At 39.5% G+C, this 12,039-nt stretch overlaps 1 protein-coding gene across 1 annotated transcript in view; it reads left to right on the forward strand.

The window, feature by feature from the left end:
- The window catches only part of PLXNC1 (plexin C1), a 235,661-nt gene that overhangs the window by 96,334 nt on the left and 127,288 nt on the right, over positions 1-12,039 (forward strand). The window contains exons 9-10 of the mRNA XM_074221066.1: positions 1,180-1,282; positions 2,203-2,292. Of these exons, the coding sequence (XP_074077167.1) occupies positions 1,180-1,282; positions 2,203-2,292 (193 nt within the window). The remainder of the gene's footprint in view (positions 1-1,179; positions 1,283-2,202; positions 2,293-12,039) is intronic.

The following is a 12,039-nucleotide window of genomic DNA, read 5'->3' on the forward strand; positions in this document are numbered from 1 at the left end:
ACCACATTACCTCTCCCATTCCTTCTCCCTTTCTTATGATGTCTACCTTTGGCCCACTGTTTCTCAGTCCCAGTCTGGTGTCTGCTAAGCTTGGCATCAGAAAGACCTTAAATCCAATCCATCCCATCCAGCTATGGGACTATGACTCTCTGAGCCTCACCCCAGCCAGAAAATGAGGCTGATAAAAGACTTGCAGTACTTTTCTCATAACCAAAGGAGATCATGTTTGTAAAGTGTTTAACAGATCTTAAAGTCTATAGACATGTCGGGGGGTTTTGTTTTTATTATTAAGCCGGTAATTCTCTGAAGTGTTTTTTAATTACCCTCCTAAAACCCGTGCGTGGTAAAGTATAGGATTAGTAGGCACACTTCCTACATCAGAACAGCTTTCTAACCCTCATCCTCATTCCTCTACTGACATAGGAAAACAAAATCTCAAACTGTTGTGTTGCAAAACACATGAAAGGGGCAGCTAGGTGGTACAATGGATAGAACACCAGCCCTGGAGTCAGGAGGACCTGAGTTCAAAGCTGACCTCAGACACTTAATAATGACCTAGCTAGTGAGGCCTTGGGCAAGCCACTTAACCCCATTAGCCTTACAAAAAAAAAAAAACAACCTAAGAAAATAGTTTTAAAAAAAGAGCAAAACACAAGAAATATCAGTATCATTGGCATCAATGCAGCTCAAGTGAGTTCTGGTTTGTGTTGAAGGCCTGGGAGGAAGCTAAAAGGAGATGATCTATCTGATTGCAGCCAGGGATCATAAGATCATAACTTTAGAGACCTCTCACTCCAGATTAAGAGCTTTTCGGATGGACAAATACGTTCTTCAGACCCAGTTGTGCTGTCAAACCACCATTCTCATTCTTAGATGGAGCTGAAACTAGAAGAGAACTCAAAAACCCTCCAGTCTACTCTCCCCTGGGGGTGTTAGAAGCGGGTTTTGAATCCAGGTCTTCTTTCTATGGTGCCTCAATACCTCTTTATTTGAAATGTTGTGAGGAAGGGGCTTGTCACATAGGGAGGGCTTGAATTTAATATTCTACCACTGTCATCCCCCTACTATTCACTAAAACCAAAGCGGAAAATTTTTCTTTTGAGGTTCATGTTATATATCCCAGAGAAATGAAACTCTGTTATGAGGTTTGGACATTAATCCCATTCTCCATGTTGCCAGATGTTCAGTCTGTGTTGATGCTACCTGTGCTTGGTGTGAAAATGAGAACAAATGCATCAATCCTTTCACGGCCTGTGACCCTATGGATTACAGGAAAAACCAGGTGACTTGTTTGTTGTAACTAATAGAATAGCAAGGCTTCTTTAGAAAATATATGTTCATAAATGCAAACTGAAAGAAGACCCAAGGTGGGGAAAAAGAACAACAAAAAACCTTGACACTGTGGTGATTGCAATGACCAAAGCTGGCCTTGGAGGAAGGGTGAGAAAATGCATCTCCTTTCCACTGTTGCAGAGATGGGAGAATATAATGGGTGTGGAATATTATATGCATTGTTATGCTCAATCCATTTGTTGGTTGGTTTTTTCCCTCTTTCTCGTTTGGATCTTTGTTACAATTGGAGGCTTGCTGGGCAGGGATGCATTCAGAAATGAAGGTGATATCAAAACAAATGATGCCAATAAAAATAATATAAAATTTAAATCATGTTGCAGATATATGTATAGTGTGTGTGAAAATATATACTTATTCTAGAAAGGTATTTATGCTATCATAAAATCTATGAAAATATACATAGACATGTATATAATACATGTATATATGCATGAATAAAAACATGTATGTATAATAGGCATACACATTTATAAGAGGCAATAAAGCATAGAGAGCCAGCCTCTAAGAAAAGATGATTTGAATTCAAATCCTCCCAATGAGAGAATATTACTTAACTTCCTTTACTCTCTAGACAACACTCTAATTTGTTGAGATGTCGACTTGTGTTAATAGAAGGTGTTTCCCCATACTAATGAAATCACAGATCCAATTCCCATTATGATTCTATGTGTATATGCCGACATACATGTATTCAAACACATCAGTCAACATACATTAATCAAACATTTCATATGAACTAGGCCCATATCTGTTTGTGATTATTGCAGTCCTACCCTATATCATTTATCTCAGACATAGTCATTCTTTAGTCCATCCTGACATTTAAAGAGTACTTTGAATTTTTTCCAGAATGTCTGCCGAGCATCCAGAAAACCACCTCTTTCAAGAGGAGGAGGACTTCAGGCCAAGAAGAATCCCAAAATAAATCCGGACTCACAGGTTAGGCTAGAGCAATATTGGCTAATGTTGACCATGTTTAAATGGGTCATGGGCAAAATCTTAACAAAATACCAAAGACCAGAACCAAAAGGGTTATTCTAAGTTTCCTATCCTACCAAAATTCTTTTTGTCATCTATGGGTTTTTAACTAGTTAAAAAAATTTAATTGGTTCAATATATCAAATGCTCCCCTCTCCGTGAAAGAAATTAGAACTACTTAATTATGAAAAATGGTAGTGTTCTTTAGGTAGTCACTTTTGAAAAGCTGACCTTGTGGCTGTCTTTGGGGGAACTTTCAGAAGAAAATGTGGCAAATTTTTTTGGAGGGGGGGTGGTTTTTTAATCAACTGCTGGTGATAGATACTACATTTTTGAAGATACTACATTTTGCCCGGGTAGATTGGCGAGAATGTTACACCTAAAATGAAATGTTCACTCAGCCTTGCTGACCTTTTTTCTTTATTTAAATAAAGTCTGTGCAATCAATGATAGACCTTCCAGAAATAAGAAATATAGCACAAAATGTCTTTTTTCCCTCCTTTTTCTCTCCTTCCCTTCCAGCTTCTCTCTCTCTCTCTCTCTCTCTCTCTCTCTCTCTCTCTCTCTCTCTCTCTCTCTCTCTCTCGCTCCCTCTCGCTCTCCTCTTTCTAAAATTTTCTCCCCCTCTATCTCCCTTCTTTTCTTCCTCCCTCCCTTTATGTTTCTCATCTTCTCCCTCTCCTTTTCCCCTTCCTCTCCCTTACTACTCCCTAGAAAACTGTTAGAATTATCAAGACCTTGAAATTCAGTGACTTCTTTGTTTGTTGCAATGCTTCAGCATTGCCCTTAGCCCAGAGAAATATCATACATCCTATTATTTAAGAAGGCCCATTTGGTACTAAGCATAGTGAATTCCTGAGAAACCCTCATCAGTGACAGTAACTAAGCTTAATCAGGACACGAGCTCTCTGAGAACTTTTTCCTAGTTTTGAATTTTTTTGACCTTATCAGAAGTGGAACCATGGTTAGCTCATCTGTAGCTATTTAAAGATGAATTACAATTAATAAAATGTGCATTCCTGATTATATGAAGGAGAAGATGAAGGAGGAGGAGACTGGGGAGGCATGGGGAGGAGGAAGAGGAAGAAGAGGATTTGGATGCAGGTGGAAAATACAAGGACTGGAGACTGGGGTTCAAATCTGACCTTTTATTGACTGTATGATCTTAGACAAATGCCTTTCCTTTGGGTGTCTGTTTCCCAGGATGTAAAAGGAAAGATCTGGACGAGATGCTTTCTGAGACCTTTTTTCTGAGATCTACACCTACTAGCCAATTGTACCTCGATGCCCCTAGGAAACTTCTGGAACCTATAAATTCTCAATAGTGCCCGTCTGGCTCCACTGACGTCTGGATCACACACACCCGAACTAAAACAAAAGTAGTTGAATCTTGTGAACCAAATGCATTCAAAAAATGTTACCAGCACCCTTTTGATTTTCTAAACTTTTAAATTCTTTATAGAAAAATAGATCTGGGGGCAGCTAGGTAGCACAGCGGATAGAGCACCGGCCCTGGAGTCAGGAGGACCTGAGTTCAAATCCAACCTTAGACACTTAATAATGACCTAGCTGTGTGGCCTTGGGCAAGCCACTGTTTTTCTTAGTTGTTTTTTTTTTTTTTTTTTTTGCAAGGCAGTGGGGTTAAGTGGCTTGCCCAAGGCCACACAGCTAGGTCATTATTAAGTGTCTGAGGGTGGATTTGAACTCAGGTCCTCCTGACTCCAGGGCCGGTGCTCTATCCACTGTGCCACCTAGCTGCCCTAAGCCACTTTTTTTTTTTTTTGCAAAGCAATGGGGTTAAGTGGTTTGCCCAAGGCCACACAGCTAGGTCATTATTAAGTGTCTGAATTCAGATTTGAACTCCCGTCCTCCTGACTCCAGGGCCGGTGCTCTATCCACTATGCCACCTAGCTGCCCCTGGGCAAGTCACTTTTAACCTCATTGCCTTAAATAAATAAAATTTTAAAAAGAAAAAGAAAAATAGATTGGTCTTGGAAGACCCTCAGACATCAATTAGTCCAAGCCCTCCATTTTTTTTATTGATGAGGATGACATTGAATTCTAAGAGGTATCTAAGGTTCAAAGAGGTAGATTAATCTGCCCAAGATCACAAAGTCGGAGAGCCAGGATTCAAACCTAGGTCCTCTGACTCCAGATCCATCTCTTCCTTCCCAGTCCCCTGCACCATTCTGCCTTCTTTTTGGGGAAACGACTCATAAGATATCCTGTCTTCTCCTTAGTGGTATTTTTTTATGTACTGACTCCCATTTTGGATGAGGTCTCCTATGACCCTCAAGTTCTTTCCTGTTCCCTCCCCAGTGTGTACTTTTGCTGTTTCTGACCCTAAGCTAACTTTGCTGCTACAGAAGTAGCCTTTCTTCCTTGACTGTGAATGATTGGACAAGTTTTCTTCTGCATTACATTTTAACAAAGAGGAGCTCCGTTTTGTCCCTAAGTGTTCCTGAAAACACATTCAGAAGAAGGCAGAAGTTTGTAGCAATAGGACCCCAGAGATTTCCTTTTTCTAAACAACAACAAATGAACCCTCACTGCTTCCTTGGTTCCCTACAGTCTGGCTGTCATCTTGTGAAGCGTTCCTTCATCATGGGTTATCACATCTGGTGCCAACAGAACCTTCTGGGCCTCCCAAAACACAAAATCCAAAGTTAGAGACTGGTCGGCTCTGCCTTTTGGGGGACAAGGGAGAGAAGTTCTGTTCATCTAGCTGCTCCAGTGAATGGAGCGCAATATCTGGAGTTGGGAAGACCCAAATTCAAATTTGGATTCACACACTTGGTAGGGGTGTGGCCCTGGGCACATCACTTAACATCTGTCAGACTTCATTGCCTCCTCTATGAAATGTAGTTAAAAATTACCCTGACCTCCCAGGCTCATTTTGAGGACCAAAAGAGGTCATATGTGTCAAGTGTTTTGTTAAACTTAAGTACCGAATAAATGGTAGCTATTTTTATTAATATTACTCTAACAATTAAAAGTCAACTACGTCTGAGGTGGTGCACGGGAGCCAGGGTGGTCTTTCGTTTTCATTTCTGGCACATTGCTGTTGTTCAGTTGTGTCTGATTTTTTGTGACTCTGTAGACCGTACTATCCATGAATTTTTCTTGGTAAATATCCTGGAATAGTTTTCCATTTTCTTCTCCAGCTCATTTTACAGATGAAGAAACTGAGGCAGAGATCAAGTGACTTACCCATGATCACACAAGCAGTGAGTGCCTGAGGTCAGATTTGAACCCAGGTCTTCCTGACTCCAGGCCACTAAGCCACCTAGCTGCCTCTTCTGGCACATAGGTACTTACTGACCATACAGTAGAGAGAATGCCAGTTTAGTTTCACAAAAATCACAGAAATTAAGAATTAGATGTAACCTCATTGCCTAATTGGTCCAACCTACACATAATAGGAATCATCACTATAAGGAGGGACATTTCACCCATTCCACTTTTGGTCAACTCTGTTCCTGAATTTTTCCTGACATCTGACCTTTGGTATTCAAACCTCTTCATAACCCAGCCCCTCCTATCTTTCCAGGCTTATTACACCTAACTCACATAATTTTCACTCCAATGACCCTGGCTTCCTGGCTGTCCCATGAATAAGACACTCCATCTTCCCCCCAGGCCTGGCATGCCCTCTCTCCTTAACTCTACCTACTCCCTTCCGTGGCTTCCTTTAAATCCCAACTCAACTAGCATCTTTTACAAGAACCCTCCTTAACATCTCCTGATTCCAGTACCTTCCCTCTTTTAATTATTCACCATTTATTCTGTAGAGAGCTTGCTTTCAATATATTTTTGAGGCATGCTGTCTCCCCCATTAGATTGTAAACTCCTTGAGGGCAGAGACTCTTTTTTTTGCCTCTTTTTCTATCCCTAGCTCTTAGCACAATGCCTTTCACAAAGTTTATTGTTTATAAATGTTTATTGAAAGAATGAATTCGGCCTCTTGGCAACCTCTGCACATTACTTCTAGTTGTTCTCTCTGTTCCTCCACCATATAATAGTATTTCAGATACTTGAGACAGCTACGATGTCCCCATCACCCTCATTCTTTTCTAGCCTGAACATCCCTAGTTCCTTTAACCAGTCTTTAGATAACTGAAGATTCTTCACCTATTCTCTTCTTAAACGGTGCCATTGTGCCATTGTGCTTCTATTAATACCTGTTCTGTCTCTTACACTTACAATCTGTGGCTATGATGGATATCTGTGGATAAATCCCTTCATTTCTCTGGGCCTCGGTTTCCCTGACTCTAAAAATGAAGGGGTCGGATGAGATGACCTCTACATCTATGGATCTATAAACATTTGGGGAAGAAAGTGCCACCTCTGTGAGTTATCATTCCCTTCCAGGCCTTCCACAGATATTTACTGCTCTAACGCAGTCCGCTGACACATTGGGAAGGCAAAACTAGAAATAAAGGTAATTCAATCAACAAACATTCCTCTATTAATTTCTTGCAATGTGATAGCACTATGCTAATACAGAAAATGCAGGGACAGAAATGAAACAATTCCTATGCTCCTGAGATGATAGTCTATTGGATAATGCAAAGTGAGATGTAACAAGTACAAAAAGACAAAATTCTGAGACGGGCTTGGAGGAAGGAAAGATCATTTCAGAGTAGGGAAGAGGGGGCAATAGCGGGCACATGCTGTGGGAGATGATCATGATAAGTTGGAAGTCGATTGGGAAAATCAGAAATCTCAAGGAGGAATATGGTGCTAGTCTGGGGCTTTAAAGGATAAAATGTTAAGGGGCGGCTAGGTGGCGTAGTGGATAAAGCACCGGCCTTGGAGTCAGGAGTACCTGGGTTCAAATCCGGTCTCAGACACTTAATAATTACCTAGCTGTGTGGCCTTGGGCAAGCCGCCTAACCCCATCTGCCTTGCAAAAACCTTAAAAAAAAAGGATGGAAAGTTAGAATGACTTAGGAGGGGGCAGTGGAAGGGAGGGTATTCTAAGTCTAGGAGAAGCAGTGAACAAAGACCGGGATAAAACGGGAAAGGGTAGAATGTGTTTTGAAAATACATAGGAATACAGTTTTCCTGTACTTTATTAACTAATTAGCTAATCTGTCAGTTGTCACGGATTGATTAACAGAAGGAATAGTTAGGGGAAAAGTTGGAATTAGATTCTTGAGGTCCTTGAATGCCAGCCTCAGAATTTTATTTGGAGGGGGAGGGACCAAGAAAGATCCAGATATATAATATCATTAGGATATCTTAGTATGCATATGCCCAAACTCTCCCTCATCTTGTAGAATAACCAGAGATGTTCAGTTTAAGTGACTTGCTCATGATCACGCAGTTCTCTTGGGTAGACTCTAAATCTCCGACTGGTCCACTATTTCCTCAATCATAGGGCCATGTTGTTTCTCAAACCATTTCCTTTAGGAGAAAATGAGGGTAGGGAGCATCTAGGTAACACAGTGGATGGAGCACTGGCCCTGTAATCAGGAGGACTGAGTTCCAGTCCGGCATCAGACACTTAATAATTGCCTAGCTGTGTGACCTTGGGCAAGTCACTCAACCCTATTGCCTTAAATAAATAAAATTTTTTAAAAAACAAGGAAATAAGGTTATATTTGTGACAGAAGAGAGTCTCACTTCTGTATGAAGCTCATCATTGCTTTAACAATTATTTCAATTCAATTGAAAAGGATTTCTTAAGGATCTACTTAATGTCCCCAAATGCTTTGTAGATACTATTGATTATAAAATCCTTGAGGGCCAAGTCTATGGGATTCTTTCATCTTTGGATACTCATTACCTCCTCAGCTTGGATGCCTACCTAACCCAGTGCTTGTCATATAATATGTGTGGGTATGATGAGGTCATTAGTCTAGAGTTAGAAGTGACCTCTTCTTTTTACAGATGAGGAAATTGAGGTGAAGCAAGTGGGTTGGTGCAATAAATAGCCTCAAGGAACTGAACCCAAAGTCAGAAAGACCTGAATTCAAAACCAGCCTCATATTCATTGTGACCCTGGGCAAGTCACCTAATCTCTGCCTTGGTCCCCCCAACTGCAAAATGATGATAACAATAGCATTTACCTCCCAGGGTTCTTGTGAGGCTCAATTTTTATACATATATGTGCTTAGAAGATAATAAAGAATTTTTTAAAAATTTTATACAAAATATAAATATAAAATATTTAAAATATGATATATTAAGATTTGAAATATATTTAGCTAACATTTTATACAAGCATGGAAATATATTATGCAGATATTATATGTATGTTATTATCCACAAATATTTTCTATCAATTTTAACTAGCTACTTAATATATTTATATACAAAGTATATTTTATATGCAAATAGATTTTGAATGTATTTGCATATAAAATATATGTATTTATATAAAATATATCAATGTATTTGAATATTGAATATATTTTAAAATCTAATAAATATGTTAGAAATATAGATATATACTTTTATATTTTTTATATAAAGTGTGTCTATGTGAACCTGTATAAAATGCACTTTATAGATCTCAACGCTCTAGTCCATCTCAGTTATCTTTAAATGCTGGCTATTATTATTGCCCATGGTCATATTCTTAGTATACATTATACCACAGATGCTATGAGGTCTGACTCCCTCATTTCCCCCAACTTCAGGAGGTTTAAGAGACTAGTCCAAAGCATCCAGTGAAATGGAGCAAGTATCTAGTAGAAAGCTTTCAAATTGAGATTTGCACTTGAATATTTTTAGGTGATTGATTAGCTTACCCTTTGGTATGGGGCATTAAAGGCTCTAACGCTGGTTTAATTCCTCAGTAGGTTTGTTAACTTCACAATGTAGATGATGACTACAGACCATACCCTCAACCCCCATGAGCCCCCATCAAAAAAGCAGACCTGCCACTAAGAAGGAAAGATAGGAATGGTTATGGACCAATCCCTCCCTATTCCTGGGAGGTGGGAAGCTTCCAAGTATGTGATCTCTTGTTGATGAATCAAGAGCTCTATTTTCACTTAGGAGAGATAACTCTTTTTTTATTCAAATGCGGTTAGTATGGCTGGTGGGCACCCTGTCCACGCTTTATATTACATGTATGTCTATATAAACAAACATACACACCCATACATGTTTGTATGTGTTGTTTCTCTTGAGGGAATGTAAGTTTTTTAAGGCCAGGATCTGGTTACTTTTGAGTTTTTTTATCCCGGGGCTTAGGTCACCCCCAGTCACTTTCATGGATATCAGGAGCATCTGATAAATTCTTTTTTTTTTTTTTTTTGGCTTTTTGCAAGGCAATGAGGTTAAGTGATTTGCCCAAGGTCACACAGCTAGGTAATGATTAAGTATGTGAGGTCACATTTGAACTCAAGTCCTCCCAACTTTAAGGTCAATGCTCTATCCACTGCTCCACCCAGCTGCCCCATCTGACAAATTCTTGCTAATTAATCGATTACTTATCTCTCTGTGTGCATGCTGCTTTACTTGATAGACTATAAACTTCCTTACAGGTGCTATTTCTTTTCCTCTTTGTATCTCTAGCGACTTATAGTCCCTGATTTATCAAATGATTGATATTAAGAATCACAAACACTTCTTGGCTACTCTGGTGAAGCATTTGATCCCTGGTGCTAACCATCATAACCTTTTGTTATCTCTTGGTTCTCGTGGTCTGATGACTTTACCCCCCAAAAACTCATCAGTATCTTCCATTTCCTGTTCTTACCAATAAGTTTCAGAGATCTGAAAGAAGGTTGTGTGATACTCAGAATCATGCCTCTTAATTTTTTACTGAGTGTCCATGGTTTTTGAAAAATATAGCTCCTTCCAAAAAAAATCCCAACTTTTTCTTGATATATTTGTATTATTGTCATCCCCCCCCCCCCCCGACTGAGTCCTTGGGACAAAAAAAAAAAAATCTGATGCAGTGACTGAATTTGATAGTGTAAACTTAGTGATTATGCTTTGCTATGAGAAGGCCCCCACCCCTCTGCTAACATTATTTTAAAAATTCTTGTATTGTCTGTCTCTACTTCACCATCCATTGGGTCTTTGACCCCTTGTAATCCAACTCTGATTTGACTCCTTAGGTCATTGATTACCACCAGTTGTAAAATGTGGCCTTTTCTGCCTTAGTCTTTCCCTCTTGCTCTTGTCTTTGTCCCTTCTAAAGCTCTCCCCTTGTCTTCTTCTTCTCCCAGTTATGTGCAAAGAAGCTCTCAGTCCCTCTTAATGTAGGTATGGCTCTAAAATCCTCCTTTGATAATCTTCCCTTCTATCTTATCTCTGTCCCCATAAAATGTTTTACTTCTTTGTGGGAGAACTTGCTCACCTATATCTCTCACCCCATCCTAAGACTCACAACTGAAGATATCTTTGTGTCCTCTTGATGTTTCCAAATCAAATACAACCAAGCTTCATTGTGGTGTGATCGATCTGAAAGGATGAAAACTAGTACTCATATCCCATCTGATGCTTAATATCGTGTGCCTCTGACTGAGTCACTTGCCTGAGCCTCAGTTACCTTCTCTGTAAAATGAGAGGGTTAAAACTAAATGGGCTCAAATATTCCCCTTACCTTTTCCTTCCTTCTGACTTGCATCCCTCTCTCTGTGTTCTTCCACTAACCACCCTTTTTCCTGGATGTGGTTGTCTTCCACTTTGTTCACTTCACCATTCCTGAAGAGTCCACCTCTATAGAATCTTTTAGTGAGCCCATCTTTTCGTGAGGGTGAACCTAAAACTTGCCATTTTTATTCAGTTACATAAAGCAATTATTTTGTCTACCTTGCTATAGTCCATAAAACATTAAATATAAATGAATAATTTATGATGAACAAGTCAGTGACTTGATTTAAGACTATTCCTGTTCAGGGTAGTTAGGTGGTGTAGCAGATAGAGCTTAGATCTGAATCCTGAAGTTCAAATCTGGCCTCAGATACTTCCTATCTCTGTGTCCCCAGGCAAATCCCTTAATCTTGTTTGCCTCAGTTTCCCACATCTGTAAAATAAGTTGGAGAAGGAAATAGCAAACCACTCTAAATTCTTTGTCAAGAAAACCCAAATGGACAGTTAGGTGGTGTAGTGGATAGAGCACCAGCCCTGGAGTCAGGAGGACCTGAGTTCAAATTCAGCTCAGATATTTAACAATTACCTAGCTGTGTGGCCTTGGGCAAATCACTTAACCCCACTGCCTTGCAAAAACCCACAAATGAGCACACAGCGAGTTGGACATGACTGAACTGGCTGAACAAAAACATATCTAAGCTGAATTCTGTCAAAAAAAAGAATAACAATGAAATAAATAGCAATAGTTCACATTAATATCAAGTAAGTTGAAATGTGACTTATTTGACTTATTTGGTCTGAAGCACTGGACTTGTTTATATAGTGCTTTATGATTTGTAAAGAATTTTAGCACGTTTTCTCATTTGATTTTTCTCAACAGCTTTGTGTGGTTGGTAGCTGTGTGACTCTGGATAAATAAATAACTTTTGTCTGTGAATCAGCTTCCTTACCAAAATGAGGGCACTGAATTCCCCTAGTGATCTCTAAGGGTCCTTCTACCTCTAAATCTACAAGTTCGTGATCCTTGTTCATTTGATTATTAATAGTCCATTTTCACCATTTGCTCGCTCTCAGTTTTAGAATGTCCCATTTTTGCATTGGTGTTGTTCCACCATTTTCTCAAGCACAATGATTTTTTTGTTAATTGATTAC

The sequence above is a fragment of the Macrotis lagotis genome, chromosome 2 (genome assembly GCF_037893015.1).
Source record: "Macrotis lagotis isolate mMagLag1 chromosome 2, bilby.v1.9.chrom.fasta, whole genome shotgun sequence".
NCBI lineage: Eukaryota > Metazoa > Chordata > Mammalia > Peramelemorphia > Peramelidae > Macrotis > Macrotis lagotis.